This window comes from Peromyscus leucopus, chromosome 2, assembly GCF_004664715.2.
Source record: "Peromyscus leucopus breed LL Stock chromosome 2, UCI_PerLeu_2.1, whole genome shotgun sequence".
NCBI classification, from domain to species: Eukaryota; Metazoa; Chordata; class Mammalia; order Rodentia; family Cricetidae; genus Peromyscus; species Peromyscus leucopus.
In genome coordinates, this window is record NC_051064.1 from 98,667,090 (window position 1) to 98,694,255 (window position 27,166).

The 27,166-nt window shown below is 41.8% G+C and overlaps 1 protein-coding gene across 1 annotated transcript in view; it reads left to right on the forward strand.

The window, feature by feature from the left end:
- The window catches only part of Fggy (FGGY carbohydrate kinase domain containing), a 398,183-nt gene that overhangs the window by 231,277 nt on the left and 139,740 nt on the right, over nt 1-27,166 (forward strand). Inside the window, 2 exon segments of the mRNA XM_037202717.1 lie at nt 749-805; nt 808-851. Coding sequence (XP_037058612.1) covers nt 749-805; nt 808-851 — 101 coding nt within the window.

Here is a 27,166-nt window from a genome sequence, read left to right on the forward strand (position 1 = left end):
CAAGGAATCCAGGGGAACTGCGTGAACACACCTCCCCCACTCCCCCTCCTGTTGCTAGGAAGCTCCAGGCTGCAGGGCATTCCTAGACCAGGAACTCCCCTTTCATACTTGGAGCTTTGCAAGGCAATAGAAATGAGTGGTGACATGAATGTCAGAAAAATTCAAACATCACACTGTTCCTTTGCTTTTGCCTTCCTTGACATGGGAGTACAATGTGTTAAAGGGGATCCCAGCCAGAAGTGTTCACTTCCTGCTAGCACTTTGACCTTGGACATGTCACTTAGCCTCTGCAGATCTGCTTTCCCTTTGGTGTCTGTCTATGGCATTAATTATATCTGCTAGACAGTGTGAATGTCAAGTGATGCATGAAATACACAGCATAGAGAATGGTATTTAATGGGCACAGATGTTTCATGGCTGCTGCCTTTATGTAAATAATTATAGTTGGTATTATTCTGACAAGGTTACATGTGATACATGGACAGAGTCAAGAAAAAACAGAATATGCTTTCTAGTTTGCCCTTGGCTAAACAAAGTTTTGTTGTTGTTGTTGTTGTTTGGTTGGTTGATTTTGTTATTTTGTAATCTGAGATGGTACATGGGATTCTTCTACTTGTTATATGGCCTTTTTTAAAAAAAAATGTATTATTTTGCTTGTTTTTCGCTTTCTTACCTCTCTGTCTGTCTGCCTGTCTATCTGTCTGTCTCCTTTCTTAAGAAGATTTTGTTTGGTTTTACTTTCTCACAGGAGTGATTGGAGCAGATGTGAGAGGTCATGGCCTCATCTGTGAGGGACAGCCAGTGACATCAGGCTGGCTGTAATCTGTGGAACATCATCTTGTCACATGGGGGTAAGTGGGCCGCAAAGGCAAGGCCACCACATACACTGGCGCAGCTCAGGGCAAAATCTTGAACTATTGGCTCCTTCACCCCTCCACTCTTTCTGTCTCTCCCTTCCCCATCCCCACTCTGACTTAGATTTTGCCAGGTCCTTTTCCAGAGGCCAACTTGTTTAAAAAGATGAAAAGGTACTCGATGAGTGTACCTGGGTCCCAAAGATGCCAAAGCCATCCACACATCTCTCCTCACAGAGTACCTGCATCTCCACTGCAAACGGCTGTCTGTTTTCCTTGGCCACAGAGCTCTCCCTCCATTGATATAAATCCATCTCCCTGGGAGCGTCCTGATGATCTTAGAATTGGGCTGCATATCATGACTTCAAAAGAACACTGATAAGCAATTTTCACTTTGTTAATTTTTCTCCATGAATTAGTGGAAAGGCTTTTTCCAAGATTGCAGTAAAATTTAGTGCCTGCCCTAAAATTTATATCTTTTTTAAATGCATGAGTCTGAAAGCATTCCATTTCGATAAGTACCCATTTCTACCATATTTTTATTTAAAAGTCATTACTCTGTTAAACTGAGATGGACGACCCCTTGGATTTTTCCCAGATGAGTAAAATGAGGGGAAAGTGGAGGAGGAGGAGGAGATGAACAGAGAATGGAGTAGGCTACAGGGCAAAATCTCTGCAGTAAGGGAGCAAAGCTATTAAATAACTGAGCTTTCCTTCACAGGTAGATGCTCTGGGTAATATTGGTTCTTTCTCTTTTGTCCTGGCTAGTAAACTCTGGCAACAAAAGCATAGCATAGGCTCCCCCACAGATAAGATGGAATTATAATAAAATTATTTTGGCCCAGGGTCCTCAAAAGCAGATTCAGCCTGAGCTCATGATACTGTGCTTAACTGGCGTTAGAGGTCTCAGCCACTCTCTTTCAGCAGCCCTCTGCTGGAAGGACAGACCTACAGAGGCTAGATCTGCTTCCACCCAAAGTGTGGAACAGCAAGCCACCTCTTCTTTCCCTTAATGTTGGTATAAGATGCGAGCTTGCCCTCACTGAAATGACTGAAACTCATTTCCACCACTGTCTTCACTACTATCCTCATCTAGTTTCTTGAGTCCCAGTCCCAGACACTTTTGTCCCTTCAGTGAAGCAGTCCCAATAGATGTGAACTGACTTCAGAGTTTACCTCACTACCACAGTCTCTTCACAGGGTGATACTGGCTTTTCCTACTATATCTAGGTTTTCCAAATTAGGAAAATAAGACAGAAAACTCTAGTGCTTTCCTCAGTGTTACAAAAGTGGTAATTTCTAGAACAAAGAACTTAAAGCTTGCTCTGTATAATTTCGAAGCTCCTTTTTTTTTTCAATGCTGTTCGATATTATGTTATGCTTATTACATGCCCAGTACAAAATGAAGAGATTGTAGTCTTGCTGTGATTGTAGGCACAGGTTGTTTTGGCCCTGTGACCTCTCTAAGCCTCAGATTCTTCATCCATCATACAAAAGGCAAGGCTGCCTTTGGATAACATGCATTTTATCTGAATATGATGTGCATATCGTAGACATTCAAAAAAATAGTGATGATACTTATAAAAAATGTCCCAGTAACACAAATAGCTCACATGGGACAACTGTTGGGGTTTTAACAAGTTTGATAGGCAGCTGCAGTTGGATAGAGTGAATGGTAGTCATAAAATGCCAGTTTATTGTCTTACGTTGGACTGGAAATACAGTCCCCACCACCACCCTGCTTTGTACGTGCGAATGGGAAGAGACCTTCAGGCTAAAGGGATAATCATCAGCTTTAATGCTGTATCAGGAGGGCGAGACTGTGGTCTTGGGTACCTTTGATCTCCCTCAGGTGCTGGGAGCACAGCGAGCAGGCAACAATAACACCTTTGTGAGGTCTAGAACAGGCACAGGACTGAGGAAGCCTGCCAGGGAAGCTCAAGGACCCCTTTGTTGTGGGTCTGGCAAATCAAACCAACTGTCAGGGAAAATTCACCAACAGAACACAGGTACCAAAAGGACTCTGGGTTTATCAAGAGGTGGTTTAAATGTGACCTAAAGATTCTCTTTCTCACCATCTGTCTTTTCTGATGTTTCCACTTGAATGCATAATTGAGGCAGAAATCCCCAGAATATTTTGTGCTGATCCAGGTCCCCTCTTTCTGATTTACCACAGAATAACAAACAAATAAAAGAATAGCCAAATAATTTAATATTGGTAAATTCTTTGAAGGCCGTCATCTCCAGGTCCCTGCTACCTCCAGGAATTGGGAGAAAAGGCCTGAGGGCAGAACAAGACATCCTAATGGGGCCTTTGATATTTTAGAAGATACAAGTGTGGGCTGCACATTTATCTTCATTGTGCATGATTTAATTAACAAGGGGAAACGCTGTTCTTTTTTAACTTTTTGAAAGCAGAGCTGCTGGCTCAGAGTTAATCACTACCAACTCTTCAAAATGCAGGATCACACACAGCAAGGGTTAGCCAGGGGTCAAAAAGTCACAGGGTCAGAGGGAGCTGATCCTTGCCACTCCTCCAGCACCCCTTTTTCAGGAGCTGTCAAGTCAGGCAACAGCTTGGCAGCAAGTTCTCCAGGGAGCTTGTCCATGGGAAGGCTTATTCTCCAGGACGGCTTGCTGGGAGCTGGGAGGTATGGAGGCTTTTTCACCTCACATCAACCTAGAACGTCCTGACACTGAGTGGAACTAAGTCTCAAAGACATAGGCTTCTGTGCTGCTCTACCTACTAAGGGAATTTTACTTAGGTAAAATACTTAATCTAGCAGTGCCTAATTTCTTTGTTTCTTCATCAGTTGTATATGGATAGTGGTATCTTCCCATAGTAATGTAGAAAATTAAGTCAGATCACCTTTATTAACAACTTGGTAGTATCCCTGACACAAAGTAGGCGCTATAGTATTACTATTTAAGATGATTCGTTAGGGATAGAACATAATCCCTGTGGTAATGGGTTACAGTTGAAGATATCAGAAGAAATTCCTCTTTAGCTTAGTATAGGAGATGCTTAGGGATATGTGTACATTAGATTAGTAAGCTTACATATCCCCTGGTTCTATCAGCTGAGAGGGCAGGAAATTATACAGATAGAATGAAATATCTGGGGCCTAGTATTTTATGAGTGGGGGCACGTGTCACTCATAGTTCTTGGAGATTGAGGGTATAGTGATAACATTGGTTTTGGTAAGGGGTCCCATGGCTTCGTGGCAAGAGTGCTGGTCATCAGGAGAGATCATATGAGAGGAATTTCCACTCTAGTACTCTCTTTTCTCCTCTATTGAGACAGACCTCTAGAACATTCCATTTTTATACTCTACCCCCTCCATGCCTTTCCCTGGTGCCCTCAGAAGGAGGGCCTGATCTCCACCTCATGGCTCTGGAACATACTGAGAAGCATGTGGATTGCCTGTAGTCTGACCTCTGTGCTGTTGGGAAAGACAGATGGAGCCCATGGCTCAGGTGACTCTGGGCCTGGACAGAATAAAGCCTCCCTCAGACCACACCATGTTGTTAGAGCTGGGTTCTTTGGGTAGTGTCACTAATGGCTTGCTGCAGCTGTCTCAAATCATCTGAGGAAAGCCCTCCCCACATTCCTAAAGCAAAGGGTGACTGGGTGCTTAGTTAGGGGTGCTAAGGATATGCAGCACCTGCCAGGGAAATGCCCATTAAACCACAGTGAGGGAAAGTAGCTCAAGTCAATAAAGTGTCTGCCTCCTCAGCATGAAAATCTTGAGTTCAGTCTCCAGAATCCATGCAAAAATACCAGGTGTGGTGGAGTGTGCTTATAATCCAAGCCCAGGGAAGGCAGAGACAGAGGGTCGCTGGGGTTCACTGACCAGCCAGTCTAAACTTATTGGTGAGCTCTGGACCAATGGGAGATGTTATCTCAAAGAAGGTATATGATGTTCCCGAAGATAAATCCTGAGGTTGTCCTCTAGCCTCCATATACACAGACATACTTGTACAATATGCAACACCACCCCCACCCCCTCCGAGAGAGAGAGAGAGAGAGAGAGAGAGAGAGAGAGAGAGAGAGAGAGAGAGAGAGAGAGAGAGAGCGCTCATACGCACATGCATTAAACCACAGCGATGAGATTCATGGTATGTTTATTGGAATGGTGAGAATGTGGGAAGCTGGAAGTCATACACCATTGCTAGGATGGTGAACAGCACATCCAATGTGGAAAACATTTTATCAGTTTTGTAAACAGTTATATTGGTGGTATCATCCTGCCATTTCCTTCCTGTCAAAGCTGGGCTGGACTATCCAGGACCATGATTCTGGAAGCAGAAACACCAGAAACACAACAGGCAAAATGTCAGAAACAAAAGCCTCAGGAGACTCCGTCTGGCATCTAGCCTGAGCCTAGCTTTCATCAAAAGGCCCCAGATTACCCTAAGGAACTGTAAAAGTAGTGAAGGGAGAAATGGGACAGCCATATTCAGTTCCCTGCTGATGCGCCCTGAGTATTTGGGGAGTGGGTGATAGATGTAGTCCCCTCCCAAGGATACAGGGAAAACAGCAAAAGGTAGGAAGTTCTAGAAGGCACTCTTGATGGAGTGACAATAACAACCAACATTTAATGCATTTTATAACAGCTTGTGAGGATATCCTCCTCGTAACTTCATGCAGCTATCAGAGTTATCCTATTAGCACACAAGGACTGGTCTGAGGCTCAGTGAGAGAAGCTGACTACCAAGGTCACAAAGCTAGCAAATACCTAGCTAGGTTTTGGGGAATACAATACCACAAGGTTTGCAACTCCAGCTGTGGGATTCCAGAGCCCCTACTCTGGGCTCTTCGCAGAGATGCCAGACACAGACTGGAGGATGGGTTAGCTCTGCACACACGTATTTTGTGGGAAGTTGACAGGAATATCACGAGGCATATCTTTTCCAAAGGCTGATGGGAACTGCAGAGTTGGGCCGGGACCACACTATGCCGCAATGTCCATTTGCCCTTCTTGCCAGCCTTCCAAATCACTGCCGTTCGGGAGGCCACTAGCCTAAAGAAAACAATAAAAGTAAACAGCATCACTTGTCACCATCCTCCCCTGGGAAGACAGCGTTTGTAAGACTATTTAATCTTCCTTCTTTCCCTGTTGTTTTGTGGTCATGTACTAAATCCGGCAATTTGAAAACACGCCACCAATTTCCCAACTCATGAAAATGTTTTTGTGGAAGAGCATGAAATGAAAAACACATTGATTTCTTTTCCTTTTTCTATTTAGTGGGTTTCTGGTCCTGTGGCCGCTGAGGGAATAAGTAGCTGTGATGGAAGGGTTTGTGCCTTTCCCGTGGTTCAATGGGTTGGACTTGATGCTGAAAACAGCCTCTGTGGAGTCTGCGCTGAGCACTGTGCAAGATACAAGTACCACAACATACATGAAGTTACTGAGTCCCATGTGGCTTCAACTCAGTATTTAAAAATCTGCCCTGTTATCCCTTTTTAAAAAATCTTCTTTCCCCACTTAATTAGAGTACACAAGTTCCTATTGCCTATTGTTTTTTGCACATTGAGTAAATATTAATACCTTTTATTTTTGCCATAAGTATCAGTTTGTCTACTTTTCTACTTAACCAGTGTTTAGAGCCCCAGAAGAAATAACATCTAAGAGACCAAAGATCCAAACAGAAGTTAGGTTTTTGAGCAGGTGGTTGAAAGATCCTTAAGTTCTTAAAGGAACTGCCAGAGTCACCCTCCAGCCAACAGAACAAATAATTGAAATGGGAAAATTGAGTGGATATGTTGACTATGGTCTTAAGGATTCAGAATATATTCACCTCAAAAGAACTAAATCTTAAGTCATCAAGAAAGTGAAAGTTACTGTAGCATTGTTGTATATTTTCAAACTTTTGAAGAACTAAGTGATATTGAGAGAAAGAGACAGATTCAGGACCCATTGTTTGGGTTACACTAGGGATTAGTGGGTTACACTAGGGATTAGTGCCAGCATGTGGTCCATACCACCTGGGGATCATGGAAGCATGTCCCTAAACAGTGCATTTCTAGTTAACTTGCTCCTAGCATTATATTTGACACACAGTATACTTGACACATAGATGCTTAGAATGTGTTAGGTGACTACATGAGCAGATACACCCAGAAAAATATACAGTAGTAACTATAGAGGTTTGCTGAAGAATAGACCACTTCTTACTAGCTTGATATCTCCGGTATGGTTGAATGACAGGGAGTGCAGCCAATGGAAGCTTACAGGACATGAAATAGCCAGTTCATGATGAGTAAGGCTTTGTCTTCTCCCCTTGATTACAGGCTCTCTCAACACAACACAGAAGCCTAGTTTGGTACTATCCCACGAGAAATGAACTGCTTGCTAAATTATATCTTAAAGCGGGTCAAAAACAAACATATTAAAGTATCAGGCAACTCCAGTTGTGAAAACTGTTTGATTGGTTTTTCAACCAATGGTTTTGTTTGTATGAAGCCATGTGAAGAGTGAGCTCTGTAACTAGAAGGATGTTTTTGAGTGACAGATCTCCTGCCTGGATGCTGTCTCACATAGACTGGTCAGCACTTTCATAACTCATGCTCTGCTCATTTGGCAGCCTGAATAGCCCTAGGTTTCCATGTAACTCCTGGCTATGTGGTTTGCTATAATTTCTGAAGATATAACTAGACTCTTCTAAAGTTGGGCATGGGCCCCTGAGAAGGAAAGGTGACCCACAAAGGGAATGGGCAAGTATTTTTGTATAAGAATTTGTTTTTCTGTGATATGCAGAATTGCACTCTGTTCAGCTCATAGAGAAGGGGGCCATGAATACTAAATCAGATAGCTTTGCTCTTCCCAGAAAGCCCTGCACAATTTTGAATCCTAGCTGAACATAGCAGACCCTGTGATCTGCTCGCTCCCCAACTCTCACTCATCCCTGGTATCACACAGCTTTTATTCCATATTCTGCCGGGTGTATCCACATACTCTTATCTAAACTCATTGTGCCAGATATGTTTAAGCATAAAGAACCACAAGATTTATTTAGTTACTATTGTATACTACCAAATAAATTATTAATCACCTGTGATATTTGTAATTTTGTAGATAGAACAAGTATATTAAACCTACTAAAAAGAGAATATACTTTTTTTTCATTACCACCTCCACATTGCATACATACTAAGCACTTACTGCATTATTTGTTACACCAGCAAATGTAGTCATTGCTGTATTGTGAACCAGTGTTCAGATGAAGAAAATGAAAGTTAGAGAGCTCTGAGATATAGGAAGAGGAAGAACTGAGAGGTAAGACCACAGCATGGAAACCCCAGGGTCACAACACTGGTTGAGAGTGTGTGTTTTCCTCAGAGTTCCAGCCCCGCCGTCATCTCCATGAATCTTTTTTCCCTTCTTGTATCATGCTTTGTTGATTATGCCTCCTATAGTCTAGAAGAGCTCAGTTGTACTATTTCTTATCCCATGTCTTCACAACAAGCCTGAATCCCTTACCAGTTGGGGAAATGTCTACTTCAGTGGTCTGTCCTTGGGACGCATATAAAAAACTTAACATATGGCTTAAAAATCATAAACCCAAGACATACATTAGTAGATGATAATTTCTATTCCTAGTGAAATGGGTAGTAAATATCATATTACAAGGATGTAAAATTTAGGTCTAAAAAAGAAAAAAAGTTTTTTAAACAGTACCTAGGTTTATGCATTTTATTGTTGTTATTGTTGTTGTTGAGACAGGTTCTCACTGTATAGCCCTGGTTAACTTGGAACTCACTGTGTAGATCAGGCTAGACTCAAACTCACAAAGGTCTCACTTTTTCTGTCTCCCAGGTACTGGGATTAAAGGCTTGGGGCACTGTGCATAGTTTTTAAAGAAGAAAAATTTGTTGGACAACAGGTCAAAGATGACGGATACACTTTGATAGCTAGGATGTATTGGATACGTGTGTGCCAATTTCTTTCCTAGGCAATATGTATATAGAGTTTTTAATTATAACAACTACATTAGAGTCATTTTAGAGTCCTTTACTGAACAAAACTTTTTCAGCGATATAATAAAGATTTAATAGCCATATTTTTCATCCGGAATAAAGGGTGATGCTAATATATTCAAATTAAACAGAAGTTAAAAGTCCTTATTGGGGTTCACATAAAATACTAAATAGATTACATTTCTCCATCTATATATGATGGAAGTGATATCCGAGGGACTATAGGTGTGTGTATGGTCTTTTGCATAAATTCTCTGGAAGACACTTGGTCCTGGATGAGTATCTTGTGACTGTCCCTGGAACTAGTTTGATCTATGAGGTATGCTCTTGAAAATCTACCAGAATCTGAAAGGAACCAGATAATCCATACAGAGAAAGCAGACCGCGTGAGTAAAGATCCAGTGAGGGAGAATGGACTTGTTCTTGGTGGCCATTCAGTTCTTCTTGTTTATGAGATTTCCTCTTATTAAGAACTAACTTTTTCTCAGTGCTTTTCAGTATGTGAAATGTTTAAGGAATTCAATGCACAAAATGTGGGATGGCAGTCAGAACATGTGATGTTTTCTTTTCTTTTATTCTTTCTTTTTTCCAAAGAAAGCTCAAATGAACTGAATGATTTACTCAGGGTCCCACAGCTAATAAGCAAAAGGGCAACAACTTGGGTGCCTATCTAAGCAAAACCCTAAGCTGTTTCGATGGCATCCTCAGTTACTTCATTATTTGCTCAGATTTCAAGGATCCCACAGCTGGCCAGTGTCTGGTTTGTCACAGGAAGGACTCCAGGTTACTTGTCACTAGCTGTCACCCTCTCCAACTTTTCCATTGAGCTGTAAGCCAGTGCAACTCAGTTAATGTGCACAAAACAGACCTGAGATGCTCCAGCCCCAACCATGAAGGCTGATTTAGCAAGGTTTTCTGGGAAGCAGTAGATAAGAATCTGTCATTTCATTTTACTTTATTTATTTACTTATTAGTGCCAGGCTAATACTCAGGGCTTTGTGTATGGTCAGCATGTGCTCTACCAGGGAGGCATGCCATGAGCCACAGAATCTGTAATTGTAATGTGTACACAGGCTCTTCTAATGGAGGATTTAAAAAGGCCTGCAGCAAATGTCATCAGAGGACAACTGTATCTTTCCACAACTGTTTTGTCAGTCCCTAGCAAAGGACCCTTTACATAGATGAGAGCCTAGATGTATGCTAGATGGTTATAAGAGTGAAATACATTAATAAAATCTGAATAATATCAAGCTGGAGAACCAATCCCTGATGGATCGGAGGAACACTACAGGGGTCTCTGAAATCTCTATCCTTTCAAAGAAGATGTCCTTTGGTAGGCTTAGGTCCAGCTGTTCTGGGGAGCCAGGACAGAGTGTCTAGTAAAATCTGCTAACAATTAGTGGCTGTGGAATTTTTATGTTCTCTTGAAGGCTGAGAGAGCCTGTTTGTATCTCTCAAAAACAAACCCAGAAACCCAAGTGCAGATGCACCAGGGCACAACAGGAAACCACAAAAGCCTAAGATCTCTCCATGTAAAGAAGAAGCTGGTGTTTACTTTTGAATCCACAGGGCTGAGTGGAGAACAGTGCTTAATCCAGCTTTTGCCCAGCTCTCCTTTGAGGCTGAGCACAGTTAAAAGGCCATGCCATAGGATTAACAAAAAAAAACAAACAAACAAACAAAAAACACTTAAAAATGTTCAGTTTGATCAGGACATCAACAAGCTTCTTTTGTGTTGGTGAACAATTTGAGGACACAGGTGCACTTTGCACTCGAAAACATTAATTGGTCTCCCTTGTTCTCCTTGTAGTGATATTTGAAACCCCACTTGCCTCCACAAAGTTATATATTAATCCATACACATGCACGGGGCAGTTCCCATTGACAAACCGCTCTCATGTACCCCACCCCAGGACCTCTAGTCCAGGAGCAAAGTGGAGAAACATTAGTAACAATTAACAGACTTTCTCATTTGCTCACTCCTATTACCCTGAGAAGTAATGCATACCATACAATTGATCATCTTTTTTTTTTTTGTAGTAGATAAGGAAAATGTGGTAGAAAAAACAACCATAGGTTTTGTGATTAGGGAGGCAGACCTATGTTCACATATAGAGCGTCTGAGCTCCAGAGTACCTTCCTTTGTTCAGCAACTATTGTGAACCAGATATGAGACATATAACAGTAAGTAGAAATAGACCTTGAGTCAGTTATAGTCCAATGGAGGAGATGGATGTCAAGCCAATAATCAGAGATGTATATTTCTAAATTGTGAGAAATGCTTTGCTTCCATGCCCTCCTAGAGGAAGAATAAATTGTATAATCATGTTAAAAAACATTGAAGAATGCAAGTGCCCTACAGTCTACTAATTCCATGCCTAGTAAAGCCCAGTGAAACTGTTGCACTTGTATTCCAATATAAACCCAGAGCCTAGTCCTGTCCAGCATGTATCATAGTAGCCCCAGCTCAGATTTCCATTAGTAGAGGGCTAAACTATTTTATTCATATGTTGTTGTACCTGTTTAATGAAGAAACTGAATCTGCAATTAATGGAGAAGTCAAACAAAATAAAGTAACATGAAGAAATGAAGATACAGAATTATTACATCCATAGAAATTCTAAAAGAGGGCTTAGTCCAGTCCTGTGGAAGCTCCACAGGTGTTGATCTAAATTTCATGAGTTCCCATTAGCTTGGTTTGGTTGTCTCTGTAGGTTTCCCCATCATGATCTTGATGCCCCTTGCTCATAGAATCCCTCTTCTCTCTCTTCGAATGGATTCCTGGAGCTCGGCCTGGTGTTTAGCTGTGGATCTCTGCATCTACTTCCATCAGTTACTGGAGAAAGGGTCTGTGATGACAGTTAGGGTATTCACCAATCTGATTACTGGGGTAAACCTGTTCAGTCTAGGTCCTCTGCATAAGTCAGACAGTTGTATAGCTTGATCTGCTTAAGGGGCTCCCGGCAGTAGGATCAAGATCCATCCCTGGTGTATGAGCTGGCTTTTTGAAGCCCACTACCTATATAGTGGGTCACCTCTCACAGCCATGAGGCAGGGGGAGGGGCTTGGACCTGCCTCTACTGAATGTACCAGGCTCTGCTGACTCCCCATGGGAGACCTTACCTTCCTGTAGAGGGGTGAGGAAGGCTAGAGGGGGCCAGAGGAGGGAAGAGGGGGATCTGTGATTGGCATGTAAAATGCATTAAAAAAAATTCTTCATTAAAAAAAAAGAAATTCTAGAAGAAGTCAAAATAGATGCTACAACTTAGGAATCTGTGCTGAGCCTGGGAAGACAAAGGGATAACTGCTGCAGGTATTAGAACCTTCCAAATTATATTGGTAGGTTGTGAAGGAGATAAATGCATTCAGGAGTGGTCTGGAGGACCTGCCATTTGTTGGCAAAGGACACATATCTCATCTTCAACATGTGATATGTGTACTGGAACCACCGTGAGAAGACCCACCATATGGCATAGAGCTGTGTTGGGGCAGTCCAGAAGGCAATGGTGTTTGAACCAGAGGACAGAACAAGTGACTAAGCATAGTCCAGTGGTGAGGGGGAAGGGTGTGTGTGTGAATAACTGGCAATGGAGAGAAAAATGAGAGTGTAACAGATGTCAGGAACATTCACAGCATTGGTGTGAGTCTGGAGGGAGGGAGGGCTGAAATCAGCAAGCTGGAGAAGCAGCGGAGCAGAATGGACTGGGAATGTAAGCATCCCATTAAGGCATGTGATCAGCTGGGTAAAGACTTGAAGCACAGGGCATGACAGCTGGGTTTACCAAGCATGTAAATAGTGTCAGTTTGTAGAACATATTGAAGAGACATCTGAGTGGATGCTGGGAAGCCAAGTAGAGAACATTGGGAGTTGGGGTGAGAGAATGTCAAGGTAGTTTGTCTGGGGTTATGATAGGAGACACTTAAGAGATGTGTAGATCTATCATTAGCACTTTGGGGCAGCAAAAATATTATGGTTAGAGAGTGAATGCAGGAGAAGCAGCTTGGTGAGAGAATGATGCAGGAGAGGCAGCTTGGTGAGAGAGTGATGCAGGAGAGGCAGCTTGGTGAGAGAGTGATGCAGGAGAGGCAGCTTGGTGAGAGAGTGATGCAGGAGAGGCAGCTTGGTGAGAGAGTGATGCAGGAGAGGCAGCTTGGTGAGAGAGTGATGCAGGAGAGGCAGCTTGGTGAGAGAGTGATGCAGGAGAGGCTGTTTGCTTCCAGCAGCCCATCCTCTATTGTCTGACAAAGCAGAAATGAAGGAGGGCAGTGGACTGCTTGGCTTCTCTTGGGCAGGCTGAACTTATGGGAGACAGATTTTCTCATAACACTACTCGGGTTTTATATGAGAAGAAGTTTTACAAGTTTGGCCGTTGATTCTTAACAAAGATCCTCCCAAGAAGCCACCACCGTGTAGACACAACACTACTTCATTCGTCATCCTAACCCCAGTGTAACAGTGTAAAAGTGTAAGAAGAAATGTCAGGAGCTTAAATTAAGGAGCCCTTAAAAATACTTTGCCTGTTCACTATAAAAATACCAGAGTCAGAAAAGTTAAAGACATCTTCAAAAGGCCTTCCAGAGTGATGACCACCAAAGAAGCAGCAAAAGAGCTCTTGCTGTGTCCGCCGCACCCTGCACTGGAGATGTTTGTCCTTTATGGCTACGCTCTCTAAAGGACATTTAGTGGGATAATCGATATGACTTTAATAAAGTTTGTATAGTAGATCATAGAAGTGCACCCCAATGCTTAGTTCCTGACCAGATAATTGTGTGTGTTGATATGCAGGAATATCCCGTATTTGTAAAATCTACATTGAAGTGTTCAGGCAAGAATAAGCCTGATAGCTGCAAATTGCTCTAAAATGATCCAAGAAAATTATATAATAACTGTGCACATGTGTGCTAGTATGTGTGCATGCGTGCATGTGTGTGTGTGTGTGTGTGTGCATGCACACAAGCACACTTGTATAATATGCACAAAATGTTTACATTGGGAATATCTGGATGAAGGACATACAGAAATTCCTTGAACAGTTTTACCCATTTACTATGTGAACTCATTGTTGAATCAAGATGTTTTTAAAAGTGAAAAAGGAAAGAAGGGAGGGAGGGAGGTGGAGTAAATGGGGTGGGAAGGAAGGATGAGGAAGTCATATGGAGGCCAGGCCTGTGTTTACCATACCTATCCCATATCCTATCCTGATAAGTTGATATGTCATTTATTTGTGCCCCATTCAAAATCCCACTTGAGAACTTGTTTTAGAATTTACTGTATGGAGTGGGATTGTATAATTTGAATGGATCAGGGCCTTTTTTTTCCCCAGTAAGAATTGTTGTACAGCTGTTCATATTTTTCTTTTAGTGCTGGGATCCAGAAAGCTGATATTGTTACTATAACAAATTATCACAAATTTAGTGGCTTAAATAAACATGTGTACATGTACACACACACACACACACACACACACACACACACACACACACACACACACACACACACACACTTTAGTGTTTCTGAAGGAAACAAGTCCAAAATCAGTTGCATTCAGGAGAAATCAAATATCGGCAGGGCTGTGCACCCTCAGGAGCATCTCCTCCCTTGTCCAGCATTGGTGGCTAATGTGTTCCTTGGCTTGTCACTGTGTCACTCTGACCTTGACTCCTGTAGCCATCACCTGCTCTACTAAAGTCATCAACTCCTCTACTAAGGTCAGTTATGACTGCCTTTAGGATGTCCCTCCCCATTTATTCAGGATTATCTGCCCATTTTAAGAATCTTAACCACATTTACAAGGCTTGTTTTTTTTCCTCCTTTAGCTCACAATTACAGATTAACTCAAGAGGCAGGTATGTGGTCTGGGTGATTTGGGTGAGGCAATTTTGTGTATGATACTGGGGTTATGAAAAATGCAGTCTAGGTGAAGACAGCAGTATGAGTTGTATAGACATAAATTGTGTGCCTTCCTTTCAATTTATCTTTATGATTTTTATTTATGTGTATGTGTGTGTGACTGTGTAAGTGTATGCATGTGTATAGATGCCTGGTGAGGCCAGAAGAGGGCATGGGATCCCTTGGAGCTGAAGTTACAGGAGTTTGTGAACCTTGGGACATGGGTGCTGGGAACCAAACTTGGGTCATCTGCAAGAGCAATAGGTTTTCTTTACAGCTAAGCCATTGCTCCAGCCCTGCATTTCTTCATCTTATGAATTTTTGTCTAATTGTGTTTGCCATGGGCTCTGATGTTACATTGATACATTGTGTTAAAAAATATTCTTGAGTGTTGGTGGCACATGCCTTTACTCCCAGCACTTGGGAGGCAAAGGCAAGTGGATCACTGTGAGTTTCCTGGTCTTCTATGATGAGTTGCAGGACAGCCAGGGATATCCAGTGAAACCCTGTCTCAAAAAAAAAAAAAAAAAAAACACCCAAAACAAAAAAACAAAACGAAAGAAAAAAATATTCTCATCTAAGACATAATTTACTTAGAATTTGTCCAGTGACTATGGCATTTTCTGGAGATTGTGTACAAATCTATATATCTTTTATGAATTAAGGAAATGATTTCTAGAGTTCTTAGAGCAGATGATCAGTAGACCATGCTTTAACATCACTGAAGGTTCTCCTGGACAGCCACATTCCCTGACTTCAGAGCTCTATCATAGATAGTCAACCTCTCTAGAACAGGGACTGTTGATCCTCTTTCATCCCCAGCACAGAACCTGAGACTTAATCAGGCATTTGGTAATTATTAAATGAATGAATTAATTAAATGAATTGTTGAAAGCTAGGAAATTCTTCTTGCAAAGTGAGCCAAAATCCAGCTTTTTTTCTAGTCCCCTATTCAACAAGTTGAGCCAATCATACTTTTCATACTTCTGTTCAGCATCTGGCATGTCCAACAAGTCATGTGACATATGAAGGGATGAATGAATGAGTCAATCACATAACATTCTGCTGCTAGCTATTTGATTAGCTGCTAAAGATTCTGACCTCTGTCTGAAATGAAGCCAGGTGGTTAAAGATGATTTAATCAGGGAGGAAATAAAATATTCTCTTTAATGGAATAATTGCTGATTTCATTTTCTTCTTAAACTTGGCTACTCATCTTATGCTATATTCTTAATTTATATATGTTGTCCTGAAGTATTAAAACTGATTATTCTGAATTAAGACTTTATGCTCATAAATAATTGTCTAGTATTGGATGAGAAGGCTCCAGATTCTGGCATTAATTGGAAAGGAGTTGACTGTGGTAGCAAGCTTAAACTTTACTTTCATAAAGACAATTGGATGCCCAAGGAAGCATGCTTGTAGATGATATAGGAAATAGGTGAAGAAGGCTAGTGTCATAAAACGAACTGTTCAAAAATACCATAGTGGTTTGTAGTACTTTATGCTGGTTCTAAAAATTTGCCTCTTTTTTCAAATGATGTAATATTTCTGTTCTAATATGTAATGTTAGAAAGTTTGGTGACTTAGAATTCTCTGCATAGAGACAGGGAAGGCTACCTTCCATTTTAATCACAGATCTCTCCCCCATGTATATGCTCTACTCCAGCTACATATAACAAGGCACCTTCGCTATCTTTCTGAGAGGACTTTAAAGGGCATTCTGGACATGGAAAATAGAAGTGGAAAATATCAAAGGTAAGGTCTAAGGAAAGGGGACAAGACTAGCTACTGTGTCTAAGACAGTAAAACAGAAAGTAGAACCATAGTATATACTCACAGAAGATAATGAAAAGCAATGTGTCTAGAAAAAGGGTGCCATCTCTAGCTCTTAAAAGGGACCCAATCAAAAGGTCCATTGAAGGACAGGAACCATCCCTAAAGTAGCGCTGAGCCACCGGAAGGTTCAGTGAGACCGATGGCTCCTTCATGCTTTGCCCCAGTTAGGGAGCCGCTGGGAGGACCCTTCAGTCAGCTGGCAGAAGCGCATCCCGAGAGTCAGTTTTACACCGTGCTCTGAGACAGGCTGAAACCAGATCACAGATACATAATCTGCTAGTGACTTTCTTAGGGACTGTGTCACCATGCAGCTGCTTCTGCAGATGATGCACACAGACTCTGTCTCATCTCTCTCCCTACACCTGTATTGATAGCTCCATGCATGACTCCATTTCACCCTATAAAACTACAACATGACACTGGATGAGGTTGGTGGTATATGTCTGTAATCCCAACACTTTGGAAGTGGAGGCATTGTGAGTTTCAGGTTAGCCTTGTCTCAAAACACAAACAAACAATCTTACAATATGCTATAATATCTCCTGACCGAGTTCTCCTTTTTCTTCCTGGACCCTGACAGTTTATTCTCATCATACTAGCCAGAGGTCTCCTCAAATCGTAACTCTGATTATATCATTCCTTTGCTCAGAACTGTACAGGGCTTTCCCATTTTGTGGAAAATTAAAGTCACTGATGTCAAGCAAACCCAGGCAGCCCTTCAGCAGCCAGCACTCTTACTGCCTTCAACTTCTGTCGCTCTTCATTTTCTCTCCACTCAGGCTCTGGAACGTTGTGAGTGTGCTTACACATTTCTACATTCAGCATATCATAAAATGGAAAGAATTTATGTAGCCACACTCTGCCCTGTGCAGTTAATACAACCAATGAACACTTGAATAATTACTGTGGGGTAAGGATTTTGAAATATTTATAGTTATTCTTATATTGTCTTAAATAAACGTTGTTATCCTCAACTTAGTGCTGAGAAAGAGTACGTTAGCCAGCTACATAGTGAGTAGCAGGCCTGTCTTTGAACTCACTACTCAAAGCTCAACTCTGTTCCTTCCGAGATGAGCACGAGCTATGTTGAGCAACTAACTTTGTTGCAGCAGCAACAATGCTTTTGTGTTGTTGGCCATTTACTTGATGAGCCAACAGAATGGAGTTACAGGAGAAACTTTAAAGGGATTACAGCCGGTACTCTTATTTGGGGTGACAGAATAGATTTATGTGTCACTTGCCCCTTATGAAGTCCCTGACACAGAGGTGGCACTCATGATAGCAAGTGTGAGTTCTGAATGAAGTACTAGATCTACCTAGGGATAAGCATTGGACAAGCATATGAGTTATCTTGTAGGCTGTGTGTGCTTTAGGAGAAAGCATCTTAATATTCTGTAACACCATTCTTTAATTCACACTGGCAACTGTGATGTTCAGGTGCTGGCTTAGAGCCAAGGCAGGGAGGCAGGAGGGTCTAGATGAAATGTGGAGGGACCTCCTCCCTACAGTTAGGATCTCATAGTATCTATTCACTCCCACTAAGGACAAGCTGCTCTCATGTCTTTGATGCTCTGTGTAACTAACTGTAGCAGCTTTCTTCTGACCAGCTCAACACTTTAAACTGAATGAATGAGGAAGCATTGGGGCATGACTCTACAAGAGACCAATGGGTGATGGCATTGGAGAAATGTAAGAGTGTTTCTGACCTCAGTCAAATCATATGCACTGTTTTTTAATATTAGGTCAACAGAAAACCTAGTGGTCCAATAAATAAAAAGAAAGTCTTTATTATTACTATTATTATTATTTTGTTGTTTTTGTTATTGTTGTTGAGACAAGGTTTCTCTGTATAACCATTCTGGCTCTCCTGGAACTCACTTTGTAGACCAGGCTGGTCTCAAACTCACAGAGATTCTCCTGCTTCTGCCTCCCAAGTGCTGGAATTAAAGGCATGCACCACTAGCATGCAACTGAAAGCCTTTATTTTTGAACTCTAGTAATTCATTTGACTTTATAGATCCTCTATCTTTACATCTAAAAAAAGTTACTTACCTACTTTCTGGAGGTGTGTTACGAGCTTTGTACAAACTGCCAAATCACAGATACTCGAAGGGGCAGCTATGTGACTGAGAAGAGGATGTCAGATTTTGATGCATTTGATGTGAGACTTTTCCTCAGTGGAAGACCTTTCTTGCCTTTGTCCACATGCACATAATCCTCCTCTGTTGTTGGTTGTTTTTTCTCTTTTGAAGGACCCGCCACTCAGCTCCCAAACAAATTACACACGGAACTTAATTATAATTATCCAGCCTTAGCTTGGCTTGTTGCTTGCCATCTGTACTTAAATTATCCTGTCTAGCTTTTGCCTTTGGGCTTCTACCTTTTATTATTCCTTATTTTGTGATTGAGTGTGTAGCTGGGTGGCTGGCCCATGATGTCCTTTGCCTTCTCTGGCTACTCCTTCTTCTTCCCTTCCAGATTTCTCCTTCTATCTCTTCTCTCTGCCTGCCAGCCCTCCCATCCTTTCTCCTGCCTCACCATTGGCTGTTCAGCTCTTTATTAGACCATCAGGTGTTTTAGACAGGCACAGTAACACAGCCTCACAGAGTTAAACAAATACAACATGAACAAAAGTAACACACCTTAAAGTAATATTCCGCAGCACTCCTCCAGGCTATTGGTCCAGCTGGTGCTCTGTACTGTCCAGCTCTCACTGGTCATCCTCTCCAAGATCTCCAGAGCGAAGAGACTTGTGGATAAAACACAATGATTTCAAGGGGATCAAGGAGAGTTTAAATTCAAATGAAGTTCCCAAGACAAGATATGCCATGAGTAAGGTGAGAGAGGAAAGGTTTGCCGAGATGCAAGCTGAATCTGGACACTAGCAGGTTTGAAGCATTGGCTATGTTTCCTTTGAAGTATCCAAGGCCAGCCATTTAAGGGTTGACTTTGTGCTTAGTTGGTTGCATAATTTAAAAGCCAAGGTCAAACCAGCAGGCTTGGTACACTGAATGCATGAAGAAGCAAAGAGTGATGGGGAAAAGCTGGATGGAGAGTTCAAGTTAAGAGCATTAGCTGCTTTCCAGAGAACCCAATTTCAGTACCCAGGACCCATGTCTGGCAGCTTGAAACTGCCTGTAATTCCTGCTTCTGAGGGTCCAATACAGTCTTACAGGCACACACACACACACACACACACACACACACACACACACACATAATAATAATAATAATAATAATAATAATAATAATAATAATAATAAATTTTATTTAAAAGGTGATGGAAAAGGTGGATTTGGGAAAAATGATGGACAGAATGAAATAAGGCAGTGAAGGAATTTCTGGAGAAACTTATTTCAGACCAAGTGTCTTCTGTTCCAAGTCACTAAGAGAAGAAAGCACATGTGCTGACACACTCTGCAGCGGCTCAGAAGCTCCCATGGAGCCAAGAAGGAGTTCTGTGGGCAGCACTTGCACATCCTGTGACACCCAAAGTTGTCAGGCAGCAGAACCAATGGCCATGCCTGATACTGTAGTGGGTAGCCATTCCAGCTTTGGTCTGGAAGTTCCAACCCCCATTGAGGCTTCGGTAACTGTCACACCTACAAGGCGGGACCAAGAGAGGGCCCCGAAGACCGGAGATCCGGATGCGCCTCCCTCTCTTGTTTCCTGGACCCTGGACACTAGAGGTAAACCAGAGGAGAGTTCTCCAGAGAACACTGCCGAACTGCACTGCATCTTTGCCAGAACCTGCAACCTACCTGTCCCTTCCTTTGTAAGTTATGCCACTAAACAAATCTCCCTTTTAACTAATAATAATAATTTCACCAATATTATACAGATGCAGGTGAACCACCAGCCACAGGCTTGTGGACATCTAACTACAAAGTGGCTAAGATGAGAATGGGGATCATTTCTCCATTCAAAAACAAGCAAAAATAAAACTCGCACTTGTTCCAGTACTATTCAAGAGCCTTCAGAGTCTGCCCTCTACCTGCTCTTATGCTCTCAGGAATGACAGTTTACACATCTCCTGCTCCATAGTTGATGGCCTGGGACACTGAGAATCTTGTGACTACATAGTGAGTTTTCTTATTTGTTGCTTACATTGAAGCTAGACTATGGTATTGTATTCAGTTTGGTCCTAAGAATTTAGACCTCTGTTGAGGTACTTAACAGACTGTCTTACCACTTTGGGGTTGGCTGTCAGACATCCCAAATCCCTTGAGAAGTTGAACAGGACCAGTATGTTTTTCATCTGTCTCCCCAAGGTCTGAAAGTCATCCAGGTACTAAAAGAAGTGTTTACTGAAGACCTTTGCCTCTGTTGTAGGCAGATTTGATTTTCAACAGGCTTCAGGTTCTTCTGGTACTTTCCTGCCTCTTATAAGGCAACTGTTCTTCCAGAAACCAAGACAGTTGCTTTGCATATAAGATCTCAGTTAATGGCCCTGAAATCCTAGGAGGCAGCTGTTATGTAAAGTCTCCTGGGATGAGTAGAGAGCATCAATTAATACAAATGCCTTGAGTGTAAACATCAGTTATCTTCTTACATCAACCCATTAGAGACACACATTGAAAACCGAGCAGTCTTTGTGGTCCAGCATGAGAATGAGACCCAGATTTCTTCCACCCAAACCTTCTTCCATCTTCAGTTGTTCCCCCACTACTGGGATACCTTTGCTCTTTGCATCTTACCAGGATGACCTAGACTAGTCTGTACTTTGAACTCAGACAGAAATGCAGATTAAATATTTCTTAGTAACATAATGAAGAATACAGAAAGTCAAATAATAGCACATGGCAAGGCAAGACTATTCTGAAGCCTGAAGAGGCCATTGAAAAGGACGGCACATAGTGGCTTTCTATTCTAACCTTCCTCTAGTTTTTTTTCAACATCCTGGCAGGAAAATGTGCCTGTCTGTCTTTTCAAAATGGAAGTGACCAGGCTAACCACTTGCTATAAGGAGCTGATATTCCTAAGGAGGGACCAAGATGTACCTCTTCCGTGCTGTGGGCTGAGGGCACAGATTCAGCATTCCCCATCTCAGTATACAGCTCTGAATCCTGAGAATGCTGTTCTGTCCTGCCAAGGCTCCATGCTTGGTCACTTTACTATCCCATGAGTCAAGCAGTAGAGTCGAAAATAGCTGCTGCTCCTGGAATCTGTTCCGAAGGTGAGAGCCAGGTTCTCAAATCACCCGCTCACTGGCAAGTCAGATGCAGAGATCACATGCAGAAGACATTATGGGTTCTCTGTAATTCATAAGGCTGAAAGCCAGGCTAGTTCCTTTTATGTACCACCTAGTGAGTACAAAGAGAAAGTCTACTGACTCCTGAAGTGAGCTTTGCTCAATCATAGAGAGTCTTTCTAGCAGGGCCCTCACCCTGGAAAGGGGTCCATAGCTCTTCCCTGAAAACCTACTTCCCTGGAAATGATGAAAGTCTGGGAAGGAGAATGGCTGGTTCCTTGGAGCCTCAAATGTTCCTTGACTCTGTGGTACCTAAATTGCTCAGACGTGGTCACTTACAATAGGAAGCTATGAAGTCAAACATGGTCAAATCCCCATCCTTGCCACATGACATCTCTGTGGCCACAGAAAGGCTTTGAGCTCTAAAATTCATGGTTTCTTGTCAGTAAACCAGGAAATGCCAGAATCATCATGGAGATTACCAATAAAAATGCATTGTCATGTAGTAACTACTTGGCAAATGTTAGCCCCTCCCCTCCCTCCACTCCCACTGTGTGCATATTTAGGCTTTTTTATTTAAAAAAGTAAGGGCAATTATCATTGTCATTGGTTCGCAAACTAAATACAAATTAATAACGTGCAGTTTCCATTTAAGCCACCCTCAGAGGACTGTGCCTGCCGCATCATGCCATATATTTTAGTGGCAGTTGTTTTCTTCCCTTCCCTTTTCTCCTAAGGAAGTCCAGATGGGCCCCAGTACTCTCTCATACCCTGAAAGACCTACTCCGAGAGTTGAAATCAGGCCTGCTTTCCATCCAGATGATCTATTCATAACAGAAACTGCCTCCTGGCCATTGCCCACAGCTGAATCCTGTTACTCTGCAGCCATCCTTTCATTTGTCTCTGACTCTTCTACAGTGTTTGCATACCTTACATATTAGTAGGGTCTTTTCTAGTGTACAGGCAGAGGTTAAGTGCCCCCAGATCAACTTTCCCTCAATGACCTTTCTTCTTTTGAGTCCTCCCTCCCTGCCTCAGTGTTACAAACCATCTCTCTCCCATAAGAACTCATTTAAATGTAAAACAACTGTAGAGTTTTTTCACTTAACCTCAGAGCAGTGCTAGTAACGGTAGAGAAGAGGGAGGAGATAACAGGGATTGTGTGATTCCGCCCCTCCCCGTCCTGATACAGGATATGCCACAACTTTATTGAACTGACAGGGTACATATCTATTTATGACCCAGAAGAGCTGAGCTGGAAGAAGGTGCAGTCAGTCTGCCTTATCTTGGACTCTTGTTTTTGCTGCTGCTGCTCTCTCCCTCTCCCTCTCCCTCTCCCTCCCTCCCTCCCTCCCTCCCTCTCCTGTCTCTCTCTTTCTAATTAAAGTGTTTCAGAAGATAATGTCCTTGAGTCAGATTAGGTTAAGTCCTGGTTTGGTCTTAGGTGTAACACAACTTTAAGTTGGGACTTGAAAGTTAACTCTCTGAACTTTTTTTTTCTTTTCTATCAAAACTGAGTATGACAGACTCTGGCTCATCTAGATCTTACAGCTAGGGGCAAATGTGTGAGAGTGGACCCCTGGAGATGAAAAGAGCCAGGCACACGTTCCTTCTGGTGATTTCAGGTCCCTCAGAACTGACCCACGGCAGGTTCGGTGCTGGCAGGTAGGGTTGGGACCACTTCTACCAGCCCTGCTCATCTGCCACTTCTGTGCTGTCCATAGGTGCTCAAGGAATGGGGCTTTCATCCTGCCTTCTCTAGACCTCCTGCGTCCTCCTGACCTCATGCTCTCTAACCATTACAATTGTAGATGGACTCATCAGTCTCTTTAAAGATGTACATAAGGAGACTCATTCTGGCATCTCAGCTACGTTTGACAAATACTTGTCTTTATAACACTTTTGTAATCACAAAGGGGAGATACCACATCTACATAGGTTTTAGTTCTCTTTGCCAAGCCATTTTGACCTCACCCTCTTATGTCAGGCCAAAAATGGAGGAAGAGTTATAAAAATTAGAGTTCTTCATGTCGAGACTTGCACAGAAGCCCTGAATACCTCTGAGCCAAACCTGGGACACAGAGTAGGTTGTTTCAGGAAGTACGCCAAAAAGACAATAGCTGATGCCTGTGCACAGAGATAGTGACATTTTAAATTTTTCATTTATTTTGGGGAGATTACAATATAGTTGCATCATTTCCCCCTCCCCTTTCTCCCTCCAAACCCTCCCATATACTCTTCCTTGTTCTTTTTCAAATTCATGGCCTCTGTCTTCATTAAGTGTGTGTGTGTGTGTGTGTGTGTGTGTGTGTGTGTGTGTGTGTGTATGTGTGTGTGATACCTGTTACGGGAAACCTAGCCAACTTCCCGGGGCTAGTGAAGCCATGGGTCATAGAGGACAGACAACCTACAGCCACCACTTTACTAAACTAGCATAATCCGTAACTACTACATTTTTATTATTTGTCTTTAGACCCACAGGTAAGTGAGGTCCTCATCCCTTATCAAGGAACTTCTTTGTAACAGCTGGAAGACATCACTGAATTTTCTTAAAAGAGTCAAGGAATTTAATCCCATAATTTGGGAGGCACAGACAGGTAGATTTCTGTGCACTTGAGACCAGTGTGATCTACGTAGTAAGTTCTAGGCTAGCCAAGGCTACATAGTAAGACCTTGTCTTTAAAAAAGATACCATGCTATATATTGACCAGGGTTCTCTTTGCCTTTACACAACATGCTATTAGTATTAGCTTCCCTATACTTGCTCCTGTGAGGAATCATAGAGTTAATAGCAGAGTGCCCAGCTCTCTCTTCTCTCTCAAGCTAGTACAGCCACTGTACTTCCCTTGAGAATTCTCCTCTAGGTAGTAACAGGCCTTAGTTTTTAAATGAAATTCTCACATGGACCAGGCACAAGAGCCAAGCCCTATACTAAACAATGCCACCCTTCAACTTTTGTAAGAGTAGTCTTATATTTTAGATGAAGATCTTAAAAACCAAAGTCACACAGAAAGTTAAAACAGAACATTGAATAATAGAGCAAAATAAGTGAATGGTTAGACCCAGGAGATGGTATCTAAAGTCAGACACCAGGAGCATAGGAAAACATTAAATACAAGGGATACCCAGGAACAGTTTAAAAGTGATCACAGTTTGACAATCACAAGTAAGGTGATGTATGTCAGAAACACACTGTAATAGGGTCCTACATACGTGGCCAGGGAATAGGCATGTAGTCTCCCTCTATTGCCATCTTCTACTCAGTCCCAACTGGGAGGCTGCCCCAGACATCCTTCCACCCTAACCTACAGTCTTCAGGAAAAAAGCTATTTTCTTAATAGTTAACTTACAATAAAAGGAGCATCAGCCTCTATATTTGTGAGCAACTGGCAATTACTACTATTAGTACTATGCTCATTTTAGGAGGATTTCACAGAAAGAGGAGAAGGTCCACTTGGCTGCTTGACATTGACACAACAGAGCTAAGACTCCATCTGGTAAAGACAGAGCATCCCTCTTCTTTAGTTCTCTTCTCTCTCCTGCCCTGTCCTATATGACTGTCCTCCCTTTCTGGATTCACAGAAGAGACCCATCTATTTACCACAGTTTGTTTGGGTTATGGAAGAGATGCATGATAGGATTTTGTTTCTTTACAATCTTCTATGTAGTGACATCCAGTTATGCCAGCACCAATTGTTGAAGATACTTTATTTTTTCCATTGTACAGCTTGGCTTCTTTGTCAAAAATCAGGTGTTCATAGGTATATGGATTAATGTCAGGATCTTCAAATAAATTCCATTGGTCCACATGTCAGCTTTTATGCCAATACCAAGCTGTTTTTATTACTATAGCTCTATAGTAAGCTTGAGGTCAGGGATGGTGATGCCTCCAGAGGTTGCTTTATTATATAGGATTCTTTAAGCTATCCCAGGTTTTTTGTTTTTCCATATAAAGTTAAGTTTGTGAATAATTGTGTTGGATTTTGATGGGAATTGCATTGAATCTGTAGAGTGTTTTTGGTAAGATTGCCATTTTTGTTATGTTGATTCTACCTATCCATGAGCATGGAAGAGCTTTCCATTTTCTGATATCATCTTAATTTCTTTCTTCAAAAGTTTAAAGTTCTTGTCATACAGGTCTTTCACTTGTTTAGTTAGATTACTCCAAGGTATTTTATATTATTTGTGGCTATTGTGAAGGGTAATGTCTCTCTGATTCCTTTCTCAGCCCGTTTATCATTTGTATATAGGAGATGGATTTTTTTTTTAGTTCACCTTGTATCCCACCACATTGCTGAAGGTGTTTATCAGCTGTAGGAGCTCCCTGGTAGAATTTTTGGAGTCACTTATATATACTATCATATATCTGCAAATAGGGAAAGTTTAACTTCTTCCTTTCCAGTTTGAATCCCCTTGATCTCTTTTTGTTGTCTTATTGCTCTAGCTAAAACTTCGAGTACTATATTGAATAGACATGGTGGATGATTGTTTTTGATGTTTTCTTGGATTCGGTTTGCCAGTATTTTATTGAGTATTTTTGCATCAATGTTCATGAGGGAGATTGTTCTATAGTTCTCTTTCTTTATTGCATCTTTGTGTGGTTTGGGTATCAGGGTAACTGTAGCTTTATACAAAGAGTTTGTCAGTGTTCCTTCTGTTTCAATTGTGAGGAACAGTTTAAAGAGTATAGGTATTAGCTGTTCTTTGAAATTCTGGTAGAATTCTGTACTGAAATAATCTGGTCCTGGGCTTTTTTGGTTGGGAAACTTTTAATGACTGTTTCTATTTGCTTAGGAGTTATAGGTCTATTTAAATTGTTTATCTGCTCTTGTCTTGAGTTAATGCACAAAACTCAAGTCTAAGTGGATCAAAGACCTCAACATAAATCCAGTGACACTGAACCTGATAGAAGAGAAAGTAGGAAGTTGCCTTGAAAGCATTGGCACTGGAGACCACTTCTTAAATATAATACCTGTAGCACAGAGCAACAATCAATAAATGGGACGTCTTGAAACTGAGAAGCTTCTGTAAGACAAAGGACATGGTAAATAAGATAAAATGACAGCCTACAGAAAAGATCTTAACCAACCCCACATCTGACAGAGGGCTGATCTCCAAAATATATAAAGAACTCAAGAAACTATACATCAAAATACTAAACAATACAATTAAAAAAATGGATTATAGAGCTAAACAGAATTCTCAACAGAAGAATCTCAAATGGCCGAATGACATTTAAGGAGTTGCTCAACATTCTTAGTCATCATGGAAATACAAATAAAAACAACTCTGAGATACCATCTTACAATTTTCAGAATAGCTAAGATCAGAAACACTAATGACAGCTTATGTTGGAGAGGATGTGGAGCAAGGGGAACACTCCTCCACTGTTGGTGGGAGTGCAAACTTGT